Raw genomic sequence first — 23,247 nt, forward strand, 5'->3', positions numbered from 1 at the left:
AAATATTATGTAAATTTAATATATTGTATACCTATTAAAAAGTTGATTAGCTGTGTAGAAGTATTAAAAATCTGAATACCTACCTATACTTATTTTATATACTTAAAAACATCATACATGAAAGATATTTCTAAATAAAAAAATATTCGATTGTTTCTATGATACAATATCTGCATAGTGTAATAATATTAAGTAGTTTCATAATAATTTTCATCTTCATCTACCTGTATTAAACAAACAATCAGCTAAATATTTTTGTACAAAATTAAACTTTTTATAGTATTCTTAAAAATTTAACACGCGAAATATTAAAAATGTAATGTAATAAAATTGGTTATATTGGTACGTATTAATAGTGTACTTACTTAACACTTAAAGTTATGCAAATTGGAACTAATAAAATATCGCCGTATTTACATACAAATTTGAGCCTCAATAATAGTATAATAAATTTTATATTATGCGAAATGGGTTGGGTAGGTAGTAGCTCACATTTAAACGGACACACTATCCAGGATGTGGATTGGAGAAACATGCGTGGAATCCAGAGCATCGGCGTGAGCTGACTACCTTTACAACACGACTACAACGACTTTGTGTAGGTACAGACAACACTATAATATAGGTATATCTATCACGTCGTAGTGTATACACATGTATATCCGGTATATAAAATCCGGTCGTCCTGGTAGCTTAATACAGTGGGCCTTTTGTTTTCTAATAAAATGCAAATTTCGTGGGAACGCTCCGGCAATTCGTTTTTATCATTTTTTTTTATTTATTATTATTATTCCGTATAGTCCGAACTGGTGATAAAAACGGTGGCTGTGGTCCATGAGGTCTTACGATATTTTCCGATGGGATTTCCGGCAGGTATAGTTTATGTATATATACACACACATATTGTATAATATATATAGTATACGCTACAGTCTGTTTATATAGCACACACGCCGTAATAAATGGAAAGCGAGACAACCGAAATAAATTACTGACAGCGCGCCCGGATCAATCTAAATCTCGCTAAATCCCGCCAGTTGCGTGTACACGCGGAAAAGCGACGGCTAGGGCGATGTCGGTTTATGCATATGCCACGACGACGACGCCTCCGTGACTGGGACAAGATAACGTCCGGAAGCACACGCTCTTCCTACCTAGCTCACGAACACCCCTTCCCCCCTCGCCACCATCCAGTGAAAATCACCACTTCCATTCACAAACCACCCCGACTGAGAGGTCCTACCCCCATCCTTATATCCATTGTCGCTGTTCGCCCTCGCCCCCACCCGCACCGTCGTCACGCACATATCGTGGTCGTGTGTATATATTCGAACCGATTACACGTGGACGCGTCCTAGACCATGCCCTACCCCTCGGCCCGCGCCGTGTGCGCGTGTACCCTATGGGCTGCCGATAAATCGTCTGTTCTTATGTGTGCTCGAAAAAGGATATCGGTGCACGTGCGTATATATATATAGTATACAGTGTAATGTGTGTGCGTGTGTGTGTAGGTGTGTATACGAGCCCGCAGAGGAAATAAAGATCGGACGCGCGTGAAACACAAACGGCAAAATTGTTTCCACTAATTTATGGGTGAAACGCAGAAATGACAAAATTTATCATTCTCTTGTGTGTACCTATTCTCGTTTTCGTTTTACACTTCTCGGTGGATTGTACAAACCATACGCGTCCCAAGACCTACCCACGGCGACTACAACTACTTCTACTGCAGGTTAAGGCGTCTATATAGTAAACAGTATTCCAAATATAATTCTTCAATTATTTTTTGTTCAAATAGGTACCTCTACGTATTTATTCCGAAAACCTAAACATTTTTTTTTTTGGTATTTTTCGTTCAAGATATTATATACAGTTGAATACCTTCTATATAATATCTATTAACGCCGATTAATTATTATTAACTTATAAAATAGTTTTGAATAAAATTTAAGCCACTCAATGCTATTTTTAACCTCGAAAATTGAACTATGTAATTATAAAATTCATCACCTATGAAAATTATAATACTTCGTTGGTTTTGGCAGTGTCCGCTTCTTGTAGTTCAGAGTATTTATTATGTACCTACTTAACTATTCATAGTTTGCCAATACATTACAGATGTTATCGAATTTATTTTTGATCAAGGTAGCGACTAAATTTGTGTGTATGATACATCCTACAGACTGCAGAATATAAACCATATCAAATGTGGCTTATATGAGTTATGGGTATCGATTGTTTTTTTGTGTATAATATATTATGACGTGACGTTATGTAAAATACAGTTTTATGACCGATTAGCTGAATACAATTTTACAATACATTAATAAAATTGTATTTTAATTTTAATAATAATTATATAATACGGAGTGATTCACCGGGCTTGCGTATACCCCATATTTTTCTTTTAATCACAAATTTATTTAAATTCTGAAATGTTTAAGTAAAACATAAGGACCATTTATTCAAATATTTTGATTTTTCAAACCATTAAAGAATGTCCTGTGGTTGTACACACTTTTTTTTAAAAAACCGAGAACCAATATATTGTGTTATAAATTATTGTTATGAAGATGATTTTATTTAAATATATTCTTAAATCCAAATTTAAACGAGTTAAACATTTCGTTCCCACACAGTGTTAACATTTATTAATTGATAATACAATTTTTGATGTCCGATGTGTATGATTATACACCTATCGTCAATTTCCTACGTATAGTGACCAATTAATCTTCAAGACGTTCACCACCAGCAGCAGCAGTAATATCCCTCACAGCATTTTAATATTTCCCAACTATGGTAAAAATACTTTCAGAAAAACAATATAGCTGTCAAAATATTTGAAAAAGTTGCGTAAATAATAAGGAAATGTTTTATTTATATATTTTGACCAAGAAGTTCATATTTGAAAAAAAAATAAAAAAATATTTTAATCATATTTTTTCAAAAAACATTTTCATGGAAACATTATAAAAATATTAAGTCAACATTTTTATGTAATCATATAGTCCAATATTTTGTTATCATGAGAATAAAATATTTATACAATATCATTAGTCAAATATTCATTATTCAAGCCCTCCAAAATGTTCACAAAATATTATCATTTCCCAAATGCTGTGTGGGATTGGACCAATTCAAGAAGTAACCATCAACATTATAAGGTTCCATTTATATTGTCGAATCAATATATATAACGAAGGTCTTATGTTTAGGGGAACACCTTTTAAACTACCTACCTACTAATAATTCCATAGACTAAATTGCTAGATATTAACTATTAAGTACTGTTCGTAGGCAGACGACGCAAACAAGTCTTGGAAAATTATTTGAAGTTTATAATATTATATTGAGTTAAAATCTATAGAATTCTTGGAACATACCTATTTTAACCCAATGTAACGCAAATTCTGGCCATAATAAAATGTTGCCTCAAGCGATTGTAATTTCTCCGTATTCCCCTGGTCTTTCTGCAGCTTTCTTATTCCCTGCATACATTTAATAAAAGAAAAAACCGTATTTTTATTGTACAAAAGGTAGTCGCACTGTCTTGTCCCAAATATAAATGTAGACATAAAATACATATAAATATAACAATACATAATACCACAGATAATAATTTCAACAATTCTATGTAGACTGTAGATTCTGACATGAAGTTACATTTATAATACATTTTTATGTGACGTATATCGGCTGTTGTATAATTATTGTTGTTATTATTATTACACTTAAAAAAAAACAATTAACGGTTAGGGTTAGAACGGTAAGGACGATTAGGTCGTTACACGTTTCTTGCCATGTATCATGATGGACGATGGTTATAATATAGTTGTATAGTTACTTATATTATAATTAGTATCACTTGCAAGTTTCAAGACGTGACAATTTCATTGGCCATAGATGTATAATTTTTAAATACGTTTGTAAAGGGCAATTAAAGCATTAACTTTATGTAGATAAACATAATTTCTCTCCATCATTATAATTATTCACTGTGGCGCAGTGCCTGAAATCAATCACGCGGTGTGATTGAGAGTAAGTAATGGCTGCTGCCACTAGTACTCGGATGGGTGACCACCCAGGTTCATAGTGCGCAAAAACCATGCCACAAATACACGTGTTCCTAACTGACCGTACCAACACCCAACCTTACAACACACTATTGTCTCTGTTGCCACGGGGTAATTAATAAATTGAAAAAAAAAATTATCAACCCAATACATTAAAAGGGTAATTATTAATTTTTCTTTTATTAAATAAAAATCCGTGGCAGCATAGCTGGCCATTGTGATTCAAAGTTATGATACAAAGAGTTCTAAATTATAATATTTGTATAAATATTTACGTCTTTAGAATATAGTTTACAAAATTAAGATAAGGTAAGTGAACTACTATTCTATATTACAGTTTATTATGAATCTTATTATTTTTATTACCAGAGTATAATAGTGTAATGAAAACACTGATTTCAAATGCGCCGTAGATATTTTATCATAACGAGGTTGCCTATACTATTCAAATCATTAATTTTCTATCTGACCAAAATTGGGAAAGTTAATGAAAATAATTAACTCAAGTTAAGTTAAGTAAAGAAGACACAAGATCGATAAGTTAAAAGTTAACAGTTAACAAATTATAAATTTAACTCAGTTTAAAAAATGATTTTTTAAATAATTGTATTAGGGGCAGCTGGATTGTCTTAGAAAAGTAGGTACCTACTATGTACTAGCTGGGCCCTGGTTTAGTACGGCAGGTAGGTAACATATATACTATAGTTGCGGGTCACAGAATTGTCATGTTTAAAACATTTATATCACAGATAGTCAAAGGTGGGCAAGTTAATGAAAATAATTAACTCAAGTTAAGTTAAGAGAACACAAGATCGATAAGCTAAAAGTTAACAGTTAACAAATTATAAATTTAACTCAATAAGTTAAAAGTTAATATAGAAAAAAATATTAACTTAACTCAGTTTAAAAAAAGTTAATCTATTTTATTTTTTTTAATTAGTATGTAAATCACATAAAGAGTGAATGTGTCTTTCTAGTTTCTAATTTATAAATTATAAAAAACAATTTTATTGAACTTTTATCATAATGTACCTACACTGTACACCCTTTTACTTTTACTTTACTATTATTTACTAATTTAAGCTATACTTATCTCAAATTAATAATTTAACAAATATATTTTTTTTATATCGTATAGCAATTGAATGTCATAATACGTGAAAATGAGTACATGACCTTCAATATATTATAAGTTATACAACATTAAAACATAACAATTGTCAATTTGTAATTTATAATTATTAGTTTTATTAAAAACATTTATAATTTCTACTCACATAATATATAAATTACAACTTAATAAAATATATTAATATTTAATATACACAAAATTATGTTAGCAAGAAATAGAACAAAAATTTTTGTGTTTTTGCATTGGATTATTTTTATTTTAACTGATACAATAATATTTACGTATAAACGAAAAATTTCAAAATGTTTTTAGCTTGATGGATTTTTTTAAAATCAACTGAGAAAAGCTAAGTTATTTCAACTGTAAATTAAACTAGTTAAATTCATAAGTTGATTAGAAAATAAACTAACTAGTTAAATTAAAAAGTTAAAAAAAAAATTAACTTTTTAACTAGTTAATACCCACCTTTGTATCTGACTATCTGAGCAAATCGTTATTTCAATAAACCAATAAAAGATTGGATAACATAATAAACCAACAACTTTTGTTTTTGATGACTTTATAGGTACTCCAGTTACTTTAATAAAATGTAAAGAAAACACTTGATAGCATTTTCAGGGTTTGTATGGTTTAAACTTAAGTATAACTTGTAAATTTGAATAATGGATACACTCATACACTGTATAGTATATTATATTATACATTATACATGGATAATATGTAGTATAGTAGTAGTATCTCAAGTATCTGATATCTAGTGGTCTCGGAACTTCATATTATATAGTTATATTTAAAATAGTTTGGAACCGAAGGGTCTGGTCTAAAGGTTAACGTGGGTAATCTCCGACACTCATCTCAAAGGTTATGTGTAAAACAAACGACGCCCTTGTGTTTTATGCATTACTGTTGGGTAGTGGAACTAACATTTTTATACTTTTTCTGAAGGGGCAGAGTTATTATTTTATTTTACCTTTATTATTATATACATGTGCCACTTCGATTTAAAGAACAGATTGGATATAAAAAAAATACTGGGAAAATCTACTCTCAGTACCAAACAAATACTATTAAATATTATAATAGAAAATCTTCTTTTCAAGTCTAATTTATGTTTCTGAGTACCTACTACGATATTTCATTAAAACTTTAGCTTGCAATATTTCCTTTATAGTCATATCATAATATGGCTTTATACAATTACGTATACTAGGTAGGTATTGTAACATTGTGAGTATAATTATTTTAAATTGAACAAAACAATTAAGTAGGTATACGAGTTGAGTAGGCAACATATGTGTCCACGAGGGTGATTTTTAAACTAAAATAATAAACATTACTCTACCTATCGAACAACAAACTTCCTAGTACGTATACTAGGTATACTAGATACTTATACTTAGCTTAATCAAAAATAGTCGAGATCTTGTTTAAAAAAAATTACTTGCTAATATACATATAATAATAAGTATTATTTTTGATTTTCTAAGTAGTTAGTTACCTGTAAAATCTAGGCCAGCTTTACAATTTACCGTTCTGACATTGTGAAAATATCCTTTTGTAATGACTCGTTATTAATAAAGTTTATTACATAATATTTACCTATTATATGAATTGTAGCGGTATTTTGTGGTTATTAATGAAATATTTTTACTATAAATATGTTCTAAAATAATTAGAAAATACGCGAAAAAATGATTAATATACAAATTATTTATAAGCAAAAGTATATATTTAATAATATGATGGCACGTCAGGTTTTGCCGTGAGTGTTTTAATTTCCGTTCATCTAAAATATGAAATAATAAAAAGTTGATGACATTTTAACACTATACTACGTGTTAAAATGTTTGAAAAGATTTTATATTTTAACCTAGTTTTCTAGAACTCAATTAACATTTTCAAAAATGAATATAATTTTTCAGAACGCTATTCGCTATAATCATTTTGCATTTCAGTAATTTTATGAATGACATGAAAACATAATAAATTCAAATGTATTTGATAGGTATACTTTTAATACACCAAATTATAGAGGCATAAATTAATATAACATGTAATAACAAAAACAACCGTCATAGTACGATAAAAATATTTTAGTTTGACCTACCTCAAATGTAGATATTGATTATAATATTAAACCTACATATTTGGCGGAAAAGTTGTAGGGCTTAACGAAGGAATTTTTTATTTTTACGCTCTTTTAAACTTTTCATAATATTCATAAAGCATAATATTGCATATTGTTTTGAAAATATATCCAATATCCTGTGTCCAGTATCCAAGTATGAGTATATAACCATGTGATAAACTATAGGTACCTGATTCGGTTTTTAGCGGTATACCAGATACCTAGGTACCTATAGCTGCATAACTACAGTACGAATCATATACCTATTAACTAAAAGTCTATGCGTACGAATAGTAATAAAAATATATTATTATAAATAAAAAAAAAAATAATAATAAGTATTTTACAGTATATTTATATTAATATACTAGCTGTATAGGTAGGTAATATTATAGGCATAGTGCATACTGTACATAGCAATAGATTAAATAGATATACTAGTTTATATTTTAATATATGACATAGCTAGATGGATTACGTTCGTTAGGAGATGTATACCGTTTTATTAGCATATATAGGTACCGTTTGTTGATATCTGTCCAGTACTCGGCTGTGGTCCAAAAACAAAGCAAACATATAAGACTTGTAAATATTCGCGCATAATTACCAATTTATTATCAACGTAGGTACAAAGTGTGTGTCCACTAACGATTTTTACCGATTTATTTTCACCGTACAAAAGTAAGTATTTTTATAATCTGAGCTAGTGTTAACCCGTTAACCGTATAATATAATAAGTAGGTATACAGTATACACTAATGGATTATGAATGTAATTGTGTAAATTCTGTACAAATCTAGACAATTTGTATATCTAATTAATTATTTGTTTTTCTTTTAAACGCAATTTACATAAATAAAATATTTTTGGAATTATACAGTTTTTTTTTTTTTTTAATGACAATTCTATTATTATTTCTCGAATTAATGTTATAGTAAAACCACAACACTTGTTAAGGCGTTGAGATTTAATACAAAGCTCATTTAAATTTTTTTAAACATTTAAAATATATACTATATAAAATTCAAGGAGTTTGTGAGGCATTTAAGGGATAACGTCAAACGGACTTATGGTTGGTAGGATCCGTTTAATTTGTATGCGGCTTTGAAAACTTCTCATGAGTTGCCATTAGAAAAACGGTCCCTGGGAAATTGTCGCATTTCACACAAATGTACCTACACGTATATCAACAGCATTATATGACACTAATACAGGCCTACTGCACTTGCAGTTAGTGTAGGCAAACTCATTATTTTTAACGATAAAATCGAGGAAAGTTTTCCCTTTAACTGAATTATTATGCTAATGTTATTTGGCGATTGGTTTAAGTACGGTGATTATTATCATTCGACCAATAAACAGGCAGTTTTCCTATTATTCAGCCTAAAAATCCTTAGCGAACACGTGATGTCGCATTAGTTACCTACTATAGTTATCACGAAAGCACGTTCATCTCAAAATCTTGTTTATATAATATATATATATATAAATATAGACGTCGATGTTGTAGAATTATGTTCCGTGTCGGCGTTGTGCAAAATATAATGATAATATATTATAGTGTAATATAACGTGCAGTTAGTGAAATAGTAAATGTAGGTTTATCTTAAAATTTGTAATACTATTAAACTTATTATTTTGGTACAAAATATTCCAATAACATTATTATGCGGTATTGAAAACATTTTTAAATCTTCGCATAACTTTTTTTTTTAAATTTTTATTAGAGAATATACAATATCTATACACAAGGGCATAATACGAATATGTGCTTTAATAAATTTAGAACAAGAATATGGTGAGGGAAGAAACCATCTAGTGTTCGCATTTATTTATATGACCTACTAGAACTTTGTTTATAAAATATAAAATGTTCTTTATTAGGTAATAATTATTTACCATAATATCATTTGTAAAATCAGAAATCATTAATTTTAATAAGGAAATTTAAGAGTTTAATTAAATTATACATGATTTAGAGTTCTTTAAGTTTTCCGTGAACTTAAATTAACAAAAATTAATTGATTTAAAATTTAATTGGATAAACAAATTACGAAAATATAAATATATGTTTGAAAATATTTGTGAATTATAATTTTTGAAGTAAAGAATGCTGTTTAATATACAGGGTGATTCACCAAGCATGCTCACTCCCACTTTTTCCTTATAATAAATAATAATGAATCTATTCAAGTTACGGTCTTATAGACCTTTTCACACAATATTATATTATTGGTACCTACTTTATAAAATAAATTTTAGTTAGCTCTTGATGTGACCCACCAGCTACTGCTACCTTAAAAATATTAAGCCGTTAAACACATGACTTTATTAGAGTTCCTATAAAAACAAAATGTTTCAAACAGTGTGTAGTCGAGTTGATTTTATTGTTATCGTAAGCTTCCGTAGAAATAGTGGACGGCATGAATTTTGTACTGAAGTAGATTATGAACGATTCAGTTTGCGACTCAGTGTGTATGATAAGTTGATAAGCAGATTTTTCAAGTATATGACAGTAGGTAAGTTAGTTGCTAAATATTTGCACTAGTCCCAAGTACCTAAGAACCTAGTCCAAAGTTGTGGGCTATATAGGCATAGGCGGACTGAGACAATATTTCATGCAGGGAAATTTTTAGGAAGGCCTTCCTGGCTAGCTAAAAAAAAATAGTTTTTTTTTACAGCCAGTCAGGCCATGAACATGAATATTAGGCCAGGCCACGGGGAAATTTCCCGTCGTCCCGCCGGGGCAGTTCGCCGCTGCCTATAGACTACTAGCACCGAAGTCCGAATTTCTTTTGTAGTAAAACTTAAATCTGATAAAACACAGTATTTATTATCAAGTAGTAAACTATAAAGTGTGTAATTAATATTATATAGTTAAAAGATGGGCAAGTGGGTACCAATCTGCTGTAAATTGGGTTCCGTGTAGATGGAAACTGTAATGGATGTGTTAAATTTGAATTCATTGATATAAAATCATTGTATTCGAAAAACGATTCTGAGCAGAGACTGTCTGTCACGCTATAATATTAATAAGTACCTACCTATGTTTTATGATATTAATTTGATTAAAGTAATTTATTTGTAATATAGGTTTCATACTAAGTATCAGATCTGTATCTATATATATATTTTATTATTTTATTTTATGATATTAGTCATATCTATTAAAGTAATTCATTTTACTTAGTAATTCAGTAGGTTGAATTCATTTTTGTGAATTTCATTTTAAAATGTCATTATTTATGTGAAATATAACGATATAGGTAGTTAAAAAGTTTCAAGTACCTACTCACGAATAATGTTTTTAAATTATACAAAGTATACATTAAATCGTTATTCTTTGTTTAGAATATTTAGATATTGTTCAAATTTGAACTCAAATATCCATAGAGAAAAAACTGTGATTATATGATATTTGATTTTTTGATTAGAATATAATCTACTTATGATGAACCATCATTTTCAATCCTTAGCTATACAAATTGAAAATTGTATACATTTTTATCTAAAAATAGTTTTCAAATTCTGGAGATAGGGATAAATTTTTGAAAAATTTGAACTTTTAATAAAAAAAAAATGATTATATTATAATATATCTATCTTCAATATTTTTCAACTGTTATTATAATAACTTATGAGGAACCTTGTATTACATTATTACATTATTAAGCTTTTTGACTCGACGAAAAACATATTATTGACATTTATAGAAAATAAACTAATAAAAACTTCAAACTTATATGCAGATCTGCCAGCCCCCTCCCATTAATACAGGCTACAGCCATGGTTAACGTGACGCCTATTAATGTTTGAATGGCATAAACAAATATCAATATCATTTACACTCAATATTTGACATTTCTTATAATGTTATGTATTCTGATTATTGTCTCGATAATTAATATTTTTGGATTAATACCTTAAGATTGTTAATTTGAACTCCTTGGCCACTGATTTCAACTATCAGCATATTAACACTATGATATGTATATCATAGCACCTACATTTCTGTGCGTGGCTCGGTGCGCCGGTATCGGTATAGTGAAATTCATCATAAATCATAATATAGGTTATTAGGTAGGTATACCTATCTACATAAATAATACGTTTTTATACGATAACGCGTCAATAGGTACGTAATTTGAATAATAGTATAACTCATAAAACACATATCAATACATATAAAAATAAAACAAAAATAATATTAACAAAGGTTACGCGTGTCGTGCATGAGGCTGTTCATATCATGAAGGCGGTGTGTGTGCGGGAGAGACAGGTCAGCGGCAGATATATGCCGCTGGGCGCCGACCCATATGTTTTAGTCTTTTTGGCGGATGTAGGGGTGGACGGGCATTGCGTGTTACATTGGTACTTACATTTTCATAGACCACTATAAACTAAATTATTACTTATGGTAGCGCGTTATGCGTCGGACTCGAACAGTTCTTTGGAATAATATATTATAATTATAACAAAATAATTAAAAACATTTTATCTATATATTTCAGTTAAATCAATTACTATTAAATAATTACAATAAATTACATTAGTAATAGCTGATACGTATACCAACAGGGGTGGAAAATGGACTGGCAGGGCGGGTAGGTGGCCATACCAACCTAGGCACTCTAGAAATTTTATGTTTTTGCGTAAAACTATATTCGTCCTTTTTAATGGTTTTTTCATCGTAATCCATACGGATATCCGAAAACGCGAAGAAAACATTCAATTTACAAAAATAAAACAACTGGGATAGTCCGACTGCAGCCGCGATGGGTGACGTGGTTTTTACGTTACCGTCTCTATTCTGTAAGTATGATAATAATAGCAATGATTATAAATACTATTTATTTATAAGATATAGGTTATTTATAATCAATGGTAGTAGGTATACTATTACTATTGTGTTAGATTGCATAAGAGGGATTGTGGTACATGATCAAACAAAACAAATGCGAAATGCTTTGTTGGCATTGTTGCACGAACAAAATAAACGAAATAAGCGTAAAAAAAATATTTACTTTTAGATAAGTAGCTTTATTAGTGGACAGGTTAGATGAAAATATAACGATTTTATAAACATTGTTAGTGACTAAAATATGTATAACTAGGTAATAACTAATTAGTAGCAAATATTCATTTCTTAATGTGTAAGTATACCTATTCAAATAAATTAAACTTTTAATATATTATGTTAACATTATAACAATCATTTTAACTTAAGAAGATGTCAGCGCTTGAATTTGTTTTCTCTCTCTGGCCCACGCGCACCATAAACAAAACGCATTTACGCAGAATCATTTTTTCTATGTTGTGAAGTAATCTTGGAGTAAAATCACACATTATAAAAAAAGATAGAGAATAATATTTTTAAGGGAAAGTCATATCGATTTGTCTAGGTTATAGGTAGGTAGGTATATTAAAAAAGCTTTGAAGTTCTGTCGAATCATGATAATTTAAAATAATTTAATTTTGTCAACGGAATTTGTTCACAGATATATTTTATTAGTGTATGGCACTTGCCCCGACCAAAATACGGGAAACAAATTAAATTAAAACTCTTGTGAAAATTGTCCTAGAAAATTACACCATAATTGCGCCCGCCGGGGAGGTTGCTGCTCAGTGGGTCTGACCATTATGGCATTATGGCAGCGCTATCCGTGTGCGGCCCGGAGCCAACTGCGGACAGAACGTCTGAACGGTGTCAAAAGGCGAACGAGTCAGGCAGATAGCGCTTGGGGCAAGGGCCGTATATATATATATGTACACTGTACGTCATATTATTATGTTAATCTCTGGTAACGACTAACGTTACTATTGATCCGCCGAGATAAACCACAGTCCGCCCACGCGCGCTATGATAACGGCGGACTTGTTGATCTGCTGGCTGCCGTCGAGTTGGAGTGCCACAGTCCACAGATTGCGGCAGCTGCTGTTGGCTGTGTGTGTGTGTGAGGACCTATCAATCTGTGCGTCCCGATCCGTTGCCCGGAAGCCATTCCGACGGTGATGCTCCTGTGTCCGTCATCGACGTCGGGGTGAGTAGTGCCAGTGGACGCACACGGGCACGACAACAATGTCGGTCACCGTCGCCCTGACCGCGCTTGTCGCATGCAGTTCCTGTTGCATATTGATCACCACCGCCGCTTCTGTGTCCGATCTGGCCAGTAGCGACTACCAGTCACTGGTGACCGACGACCTGCAGCCGCAACAGATATCAGTCCAGTTGCAGCAGACGGACCCCGGCCAGGTGAGAGTGCGTCTGATATCGGCGGTACCCTGCTGTCGTTGGTCACACGGCTGTATTACATATCATACTGCTTATGGAAATGTTAGGTTGCCGCCAGTTAGGTATAAGTCAAGAGGTTTATAGTTTCTGGCCATATGTCACCAACCGCCGTGTCTTATCGGTTGTCTTGTAAGAATCAATGTTTGGATCTGGGTGAAATCGTTGAATTATTTTTCAGTTTTTCCTGACCAACTGCATACATAAATGTGTTGCTAATACTATAATATTATTTTCAATAAAATTACTTGTACTTTTTAACATAATTTTAATCTAAGTACAGACTGATGCTATTACTTACTTCCGTTAAACAAGGTTACATTAATTCTATTGTTGCAAGTTAAATACCTACCCGATAACTCATTAGTTGTATCAACCAATAGTTAATTTTTCTATCTAATAGTTACAGTGAAATTATACTGCAATAAAATTATTGTTGATAACATATGTTACAACTTACATTGCAGTTGTCTTCTTCTTCTAGGTAGGTACCTTAGGTATTGCTTTTATTTTTTAGTATCACACTGGTGCATCATTTGTTTAAACCAGCTAAGGTAGATATTCGTTTGATTTTTCCAATATGATGTACAAATCACATTCTAGTATTTACCTATATAGGTTTTGTTTTATTTTATTAAAGGTAAACCAACTAGGTACTTGCATATTGACATGCTTATAATATCTATCTTGTGATGCCATGTATAATAATATTCAAAAACAAATGAAATTGCTAATTGATATTGTATATTTGTATCTGCATATATTCTGACCAGACTACCAGAGTACATCTTATCTATTATATGATTATGCATAATATGTATAATGTAAAGATAGGTAGTAGTTTTTTAAGACATTCTAACATGTTATTTTGTTTTATTTTTAGCTTTACGGTCAGAATCAAATGGGACATACTCTGGATAATATTGATAATTCAAATGTTGATTTTTTTCACCAATTTCGTAAGTACATATCAGATACCTACTAATTTTAGAAACAAATATTTTAGAAATATATACCCCCTCCCCATCATGCAGAGACAATACAAGATTAGTTTGGTGACTATTTTGAATTATCTATAAATCACTCAGTTAAATATTAAAAATGTATTTTAATTTAGAACATATTGATTTTTAAAAATGATATAGTTATGATTAGTGATTGTTATTAGTTGAAATAATTGTAAATATTGATACCTATTTAATGCCTAAAATTAAATATTAATTGTATACAAATATAATAATGATCATATAATCAATAATCAATAATCATTAATCAATGATCAATAATCATACACACAAAAGTATTTATCTTTGGCCTTTGCATATGTGCTCAACAGAATATTGTGTCCAGAATTGTATTATTTATTTTATTTAAAGTTTTGGATTTTTTTTTTACAGATTTGCATGAATCTTCAGAATGGCCTTTTCCACAACAAATAGATAACAGTATTGGGCAAATATCTGGTGTTTCAATAAGCAAAGACAATTTTGTATATATATTTCACAGGGGGGATCGAGAATGGAATCAAACTACATTTTTTGAAAACAATGTGTACAGAGAAAAACATAAAGGACCAATTTCTGAACAGGTAGTTGTTGTATTGGATCCAAAAAATGGTTCGGTAATTAAAAGATGGGGTAGTCACAGGTACAATGTGTTTTAAAAGTTATTAATGATTGTAATAAAGATAGTTCATACATTGTTTTTGTTATAGATTTTATATGCCTCATGGTATTACTGTTGATCATGAAAATAATGTTTGGTTGACTGATGTTGCTCTCCATCAAGTTTTCAAATTTGGCCCTAACTCTGAAGATTTATTAATGGCTTTTGGTACTGCATTTGTACCTGGGAAAGACTTAGACAAGTTTTGCAAACCTACATCAGTAGCTGTAACAACTAGTGGTGAATTCTATGTAGCAGATGGATATTGTAATTCACGTATTATTAAATTTTCTGCTGAAGGACGAGTACTGTTGGAATGGGGCCGATCCACTATAGTCACAGGTTGATACAAAATGGTAACATATTATTATAAACAAATGCAGCCTATTTACTAAAATTGAGAACATTTAAAACATGTAGCACTACAATTTTATTCATAAAAAATAACTAACGTTTTGTTCATTATTATTTAACTTTTTTGTATATTTTAGGTTCTTTTAATTATTGGTTGTATTTATGTTTAAAAAAAATTATTAATTGTGTGTAATGAATTAAAACTTAAATTGAATATCTTTGTAAATCAAATTTTAGAAGTTTCAAACAGTTTAAATTTATTTCAAGACAATAGGTACGTTATAAAGTAAACATATTTATCTTTAAGTATAAATGTATAATAGGTGCTTTATATTATATATATACACACAAGACCAAGTCACCTAGAGTATATACCTTCTTACTAATTGTTATAACTTATATTGTATAATGTACAGTATTGATTATTTTTACAATAAATGTTGAGGGAGGCTGGGGAAGCAATGCAAAAACCATTCCAATAACCTTCGATTCAAATGGTAAAAAAAGTATTTTATATTTTAGTGGAATTTATTTGTTTTGTCATGATTACTTTCTTAAAATATATTATTCTCACCAAGCAATTTATTTTATGAATTATTATTATAATAAATTACTCTTTACAATAATAATATTAATAAAAAAAATAAAAATGAATTTGAAAAAAATAAAAAAACACTACTGCGTTTCAAAGATTTTGTCATACTTATTTAATGATAAATGTTTCAAACATTGTTTGGAATACTAAATGATTTTTATTAATACATTGTGTGGTGCATATTTTTCTACCTAGACATTGAATTGGCTATATAGTATTATTTTAACATTTAGAGGATTAAAAGAGTTACATATATGTACACATAATTGTATTAATAAAAACTAAATACCTACTAGTAGGTACTGCAAACTAAAAAAACAAGTTTTTAGTTAAATTATTTTTTTAAGTTTAGTGATGTTTGTTTTTTATATAATTAAAGGTGAAATGCTTGTGCCTCCTTATCAACTGTGGATCCCACATGCTTTGACATTGGCTGAAGACAAAGAATTGATATGTGTGGCCGATCGTGAAAATAGCAGAGTATTATGTTTTAATACCAACAATGGAACCTTTAATTTTGAAATTAATCCACAATTATTTCAACGTTTATTTAGTGTTGCGTATTCACCAATGGCTGGTACATACAATTTATTAATGGCTAATAAATAATTATTGTAAAGTTAAAAAATAATAATACCCATTGCTGATATTACTTTTTTTTGTTGGAAATTACAAAAATATGATAAAAAATATATTGAACTTTATATTATAAACCTAGTATTATTTTGTATACCCATTTGTATATTGTGTGTATACAATTTGTTTTCATGTTTAATAATTTAAATATCTTGTTTATTTTTAGGTGGATTATTTTATGTACTTAACGATAAAAATATGGATGTAATAACTGATACATTAGCCCAAGGAATTGTGATCAATGCTACATCATTAGAAGTAATTGGACAATTCCATCCAAAAGATAACGAATTTTCACGACCTCATGACATGGCTGTAAGCCCAGATGGAACATCTGTTTATGTTGTGGAACTTATAAGATCTCATATACGGAAGTTTGTGTTAGGTAGGTAAATAATAGTAATTCATTTAATTAAAATATTTTTTTGTAATTTTGCACTTACTATGTTCTAGATTCAGATATTCAAAACAAATTTCTAAACAAAAGTGTTGATACACTTAATGTTTCAGAGCAAGAATTAATGTTGAATAAATATAACGTGCTAGAAAGTAAGTACAATTATAAATTTAACTATTTTAAAATTACATCAAATGTTTTTGTTTGTTTAATAAAATATATATCTAATATATTATTTATCATATTACATTATTTATTATATAAGTTTTTGAGAAATATAATGTCGTAGCTTGTGACATGTCACTTATCTAAATGTTGTATTGAAACAATTCTAAAACAAACTTTAAAAAACTTATTTTATAAATTTAGATTCTATAATTATTTGTTTACAGGTTCTTAGAACATTATAAAATATATTAACAAAGTACAATTTCAAATTCTATAAACATATAATATTAAATATAGTGTACATTATTATTATATTATCAATGTATCAATGTTCCTTGGTTTTTAAGATTTCATAATTTAATTAATGTATTAATTTATAATCTATAATTTATTGTAAACTGCACTTTTAATAATTTTATTTTTTATAATTTGATAAGACATTTAATTGAAAAATGTTTCTTGTAACAATTATTTTATTTTTTACATTTAAGAAATTCTATTTTAATAAATTGTGTTAAACATTTTAATGTACTACTCTAAATTGGGTTATCACTTATCATGACACTTGATAATGAAAACAAATCACTTTTTTTTAACAATGGAGATTTAACAATTACATTTTTTTATACCAAGTGGTGTGAATGATGTGGATATTTTATTTTAACTTTTAATTCCTTAATTTAGTTTTTTTAATTCTGAAAAATAAAAGAATTAGTTTTCTGATTATTAAATGTCTAAAAAATAAAAGCTAGGTTAAAGTGATTGGTAGGGTTTCATAATTAATTCACTTTAAATTGTATCTTATGTAAAATCACATAAACACAATACAGTCTTAAATATAAAACAAATAAATATAAATAATTATGTAACTTTATACTGATTTCCTTTGAAAATTGGCTGTTATTATAAAATTTAAAGAAAGATTTTATGATACTGGTAGTGCATTATTTATTATTTAAGACTAATATCATAATATTTTAATATAATAATTACAGTAATTATTGAAAGTTATTTAATTATTATTATTGTGTTTGTAATTTTAGATTGTCCTGGTCTAAGAGAAAATTCTGGGAAACAAATTTTATTGATCATGTTAATAATTGCTGTTGGTTTGTTTTTCACTGCTGCTATATTTGTAACGGTTTTAATATACACACGAACTAAGTCAATAGGTGAGTACTCTACTAAACTAGTACTCAGCTACTCTACTCTAAACTTGAATAGTTTATAATAAATAAAATAATCATTATAATACTGTGAATAGTTTTCATTCATTATAAATAGTTCTAGTGATTAAATTATACTTTAATGTTTTGCGTATATTTTTATATTTATAAATTAATAATTATAGTCTATTATATTGCTCAATTATAATACTTTTTGAATATTTTTTTTTTATACAATTTGATGATTGTAAAAGTGAAATAAAAGTAATGATTACAATAAAAGAATATTATCATTTATCAGTTTCTATGATAGTTAGGCCTGTACTTTATTCAAGTTATGATCTACACTTGTCTTTATAAAAAATAAAAATATATATTTTTGTGTTATACGTATTATTAAACTTATTCTATATCTAACCGCTTAAATAAATTAGTAGTGTTTTAGAATATAGATAATAAAGGTTTTTATTTTTTATTCCATCTGTGATAGCCACGCACCGTGGATCGTAATATATTATTGAATGCGTTTCTAAATATACATTATTGATATTATTATGAATCAGAAATTATACCTAGGATATAACTATATTCACCTCTGATGTTACAGATGTTAGATTCTTTAGAGATGATGGACAAGTGTTTTCTAACTGAGGCTGCAGCTTCCTTTTCTTAGCAAGTTATTTTGGTATTTCACAGAGACAAATAATAATAAAAAAAAAATCAGCATTAAAGTAAAATATTTTTGGTTGTCCATTTATTTTCCTACCACTGTCTGGATATGGACTGCAGGCCGCCTATTACCGGTCCATATTAATCTAACCTAATTTATACGTTATGCTGACATTTTGGATTCAAATTTAAAATAATAATGTAACTAACAAGGATAATCAGAGATTAGGTTACAAAAACAGTTGTGATTTCATAAAAAGTAAGAAATGTTTGATCTAATGATGTAATTAACATTTTTAAACAAAGATTTATGTTTATATGCTACATTCTTACTATAATAGAAGTACAAAATTAACAGAATCTACAGAATAAAATATAGTTTATAAAAGTTATTTTATAAAGTTAAATGATGGCAACCATAACAAGTTAAGTATATTTGAAATTATTCAAATCATTATATGTGTTTATGAGTTTCTTATATAATAACTTCTTAAATTTGTTTTTCTGTTATTTTTTGAAGTTAAAAAACTTATTACATTCACTATAGATATTATAAAAATTATTGGATCCTACCCTAACGCCTAACCACTAAAATATATTGTATAGAATTTTATCAGAAAAGTAATTTTGTATTACTATTTTTTTTCTTTAAGGTTTTAAATAACATATAATGTATAAGCGTTGATGATATGTCAAAATGTAATTTGTGTAGATATTTTAACATGAATAAGTTTTTGGGCTGGGTAGAGATAATTTTTTTTTTCATATACATTTTTACCAATATAACATTGTTTCCTTTAATGTTTTTTAAAACATGGTTGATTGAATCTTTAATTCTTATATTTTATAAAACGTGTTTTTATTGAGACACCTAGTTCAATATAATATAATATTTTATTTTAAATTAAATTTAGTTAGGTTTGGTATTTACTAAAGTATTTAATATTTTAGGTAATTACTAATTTTTATTTAATATAATATTATTGTATTTTTATACTTACCTTTAAGTGATTAATTTTTTTTCGAACTCAGTTTTTCAATATTTTATCCTCAAACTTTATAACATATCTTCAAAAATAATACAATTTTAAGTGTTTTTTATAAATTATATTATGTCATTATTTGAAGTAAAACAAAAAAATCTGAGTTCGATGTGGCCTGTAGGAAGTCTTTTTCTTTCAGATAAAATAATAGTTATCAAAATCTGACAATTTTACAAGACCTGTGTTGTATGTTTAATTTGAAAACAATTCGAATCAGGGCGTCATTTAAGTTTTTAGTAAGGTGGAAAACATTTTTACCATGCCATTTTTTCCCACAACTAGCACATTTTTTTTTCATGGTATTATTTACGTCTACGTCTTACTCAGTTGTATTGTTATTATTATTATTATTATTACTGTGAGTGTGGGTATAAGATATTTCCGGAAAAATTGATATTATAGGTACCTATCAAGCCACAAGGAATTAAAAAAATATTTTTCAACGTAATACCATTGGCCTATTTATACCCAATCAATTTTATTTGTTTAGTACATACTACATCCATTATAATTTAGTTGCTGGGTAGACCTAACATTTAGTATGGCTGGAGTTGTAGGTATATATTTTGTGTCAACGTAATATCTTTTATTTTAAACGATGATCGCCAACACACATTTTGATTGATTGTATAGCCACCGTATTTTATTATATTTTATGCGACAAAATGTAAAATAAGTATCTAACGTAAGTTAGATATGTTCAATTCAAGACTGAGTTCCTCAACTGACATCCCTAATTGAAATGTGACTGGAGTTGTTTGTTCTAGCTTATAATATAATATGATATGGGTATAATGTAAATATTATTGTTTATTTTTTTTCTTTTAAATATATTTTGTGAATGTGTTATTTTAAAAACATTTTTTATATCATTATCATTTTTATGTTTCTTATTACTTTAATAAATATTGTGTTATGTTTGACTCCAAATTATGAAAATAAAAAAAATGTTTTCAATAACATATTTACTTACCTACCATAAAAATGACTCTTATATATAGCGATAAAAGAACCATCCTGTATATTATGTATACGAGCGTTGGTATAAATTAATATCATATTTTATAAAAACATACTTATACTTATATTATATACCCTATACGTTTTTGTGTACGTGCAGATGCCACTTCATACAATTGTATTATTTCAGCTCACCGGAAAGACGCAGCTTTCAGTCGATGGCAGCCTCGGACACTCAACGCTGCAGATGGATTTACTTTGGGCAACATATTCAATAAGAAACAACGAGCTGGATTCGAAAAACTTGCGACCGTCGAGGTGAGCGAAGACGACGACGATGATGACTACGATGACAACGATCTGAACGTGAGGGCTTAATAATTGAAATATTAATATAATAATAATATCGTGCTAGTAGATTCGATTTATCGTTACGATTATTATTATTTGTATTTATTAATTTATTGTAACACCGTTTTCAACGGACCTATATACTTAGAAGACTTCCCCAATATTTGTGAGCCAAACGTCTATGTTTTTATAGACCCGAGTACCCGACTGCATATTATACAAATACAGTAGGTACACACCCACACTATACAACACTTTTTAAGTCTATGTTTATTATTTTAATTATTACCTATACTATACTATTGCAATGTTATAACCGAACAGAGTTCAAAATATTATTTGTAACAATGTAAACGATTATTAAAATAAAAATAAAAAGAAAGGGATTTAAATAGTTACTTTGTATTTTATGTTTCGTTGGATTATAAAAGGTTCCCTTGATATATATATATATTCTGTTCAATTCCTGCTTTTCTTTTTGCCCGTCCGCCCGCATAAAATTATGTTAATTGACCTTCTAATCTCGGATCCATGTCATTCCGAGGAAGATATCATTTGGCTCTGGGCTTACCCTTTGCTAGTCCACCGATTCACTGGCTCTCCTGGGATATGCTTTTGTATCCCAATAACGTGAATATATATTATATAACCCCTAAACTTCTTATCTAAACCGAATTTATTTATAGACATAATGTGTTTACCGCAGTATTACTTAATATGACTCAATTTTGTTTAATAATTGAAGCAATACACCAATGACTATCTGGGGACAGAATCGCTAACGATCTTTAATCAGTCTTGGTATTTTATCTGTTGAATTTAAATTGACGGTTTACTTGATTTGTATCATGACCCAAGTATAGACATATAAGAGTATAAGACGTTTATAACGTCTGCACATCCACCTCTGAATCAGCTGGCATCAACACGTTCATCCAATTATACTAAACCGTGCAGTAAGTACTATTATAACGACAATACAGTTGTATATATAGGTACCCATAAATTGGATTTTATTGATCTACACAATTTTTATTCCATATATTTAATGTAGGTAGGTACTATATAGTATGTAGTTTTGAAGCGGGAATCAAATTAATTTTAATTTTCACTCTTGATTAAATGTAATCATGAACAATATTTTTTATTTCATGAGTATTCATACAACAAATATTAGCTACCTATATTCGTTTCATATTGTAATGAAAAATATATGTTTGGTTATCTCTGTTCAATTATATAGCACTATGCTATATATTATATACATACAATATTATGCAAAAAAAATGTAATTGGAAATAAATTAAAAAAATTCATATTTTTAGTTTTTCCAATCATTATTTTTGTTAAAAATAGTATTTCGATGTAATACGTATATAAAACTGTGACACCAAACATAATATAATTAATATTTGTTATGCGAATCAAATAGGTATTTATAGGTATATAATTAATAAAATTTAGGCTTATACGATTTGATTATCAATTAAATATTTAATAAAATGTAAATATAATATTGATATTGTTGAAACCTAACTAATATTATTATTATATTCTATAAAATAAAATATATTAACTAGGTACATAATATACAAAGCATATAAATACGTATAACTTT

At 28.5% G+C, this 23,247-nt stretch overlaps 1 protein-coding gene across 3 annotated transcripts; it reads left to right on the forward strand.

Moving 5' to 3' along the window:
• Window positions 1-13,149: 13,149 nt before the first annotated feature.
• Window positions 13,150-22,027, forward strand: LOC100166463 (peptidyl-alpha-hydroxyglycine alpha-amidating lyase 1). 3 transcript variants are annotated; one of them, XM_016805153.2, is made up of 9 exons: window positions 13,150-13,589; window positions 14,509-14,584; window positions 15,023-15,272; window positions 15,340-15,632; window positions 16,619-16,816; window positions 17,042-17,260; window positions 17,329-17,424; window positions 18,484-18,612; window positions 19,214-19,472. In XM_016805153.2, exons 1-9 carry the CDS (start codon window positions 13,416-13,418, stop codon window positions 19,255-19,257), a joined length of 1,479 nt encoding a protein of 492 aa, XP_016660642.1. In that variant the 5' UTR covers window positions 13,150-13,415; the 3' UTR covers window positions 19,258-19,472. The 3 variants fall into 3 exon arrangements, with proteins under 3 accessions (XP_016660642.1, XP_001946502.2, XP_016660643.1); XM_001946467.4 differs by lacking the exon at window positions 19,214-19,472 and adding an exon at window positions 21,469-22,027 and having other exon boundaries at window positions 13,152-13,589; XM_016805154.2 differs by lacking the exon at window positions 19,214-19,472 and adding an exon at window positions 21,469-22,027 and having other exon boundaries at window positions 13,152-13,377.
• The last annotated feature ends 1,220 nt before the right edge of the window (window positions 22,028-23,247 follow it).

This window comes from Acyrthosiphon pisum, chromosome A2, assembly GCF_005508785.2.
Source record: "Acyrthosiphon pisum isolate AL4f chromosome A2, pea_aphid_22Mar2018_4r6ur, whole genome shotgun sequence".
NCBI classification, from domain to species: domain Eukaryota; kingdom Metazoa; phylum Arthropoda; class Insecta; order Hemiptera; family Aphididae; genus Acyrthosiphon; species Acyrthosiphon pisum.

Coding starts and splice junctions, on each gene's coding strand:
- LOC100166463 (XM_001946467.4), top strand. CDS start 13,416: ATGTCGGTCACCGTCGCCCTGACCGCGCTTGTCGCATGCAGTTCCTGT. Junction 15,273..15,339: donor AAAAGATGGGGTAGTCACAG/GTACAATGTGTT, acceptor TTTTTGTTATAG/ATTTTATATGCCTCATGGTA. Junction 18,613..21,468: donor CACACGAACTAAGTCAATAG/GTGAGTACTCTA, acceptor GTATTATTTCAG/CTCACCGGAAAGACGCAGCT.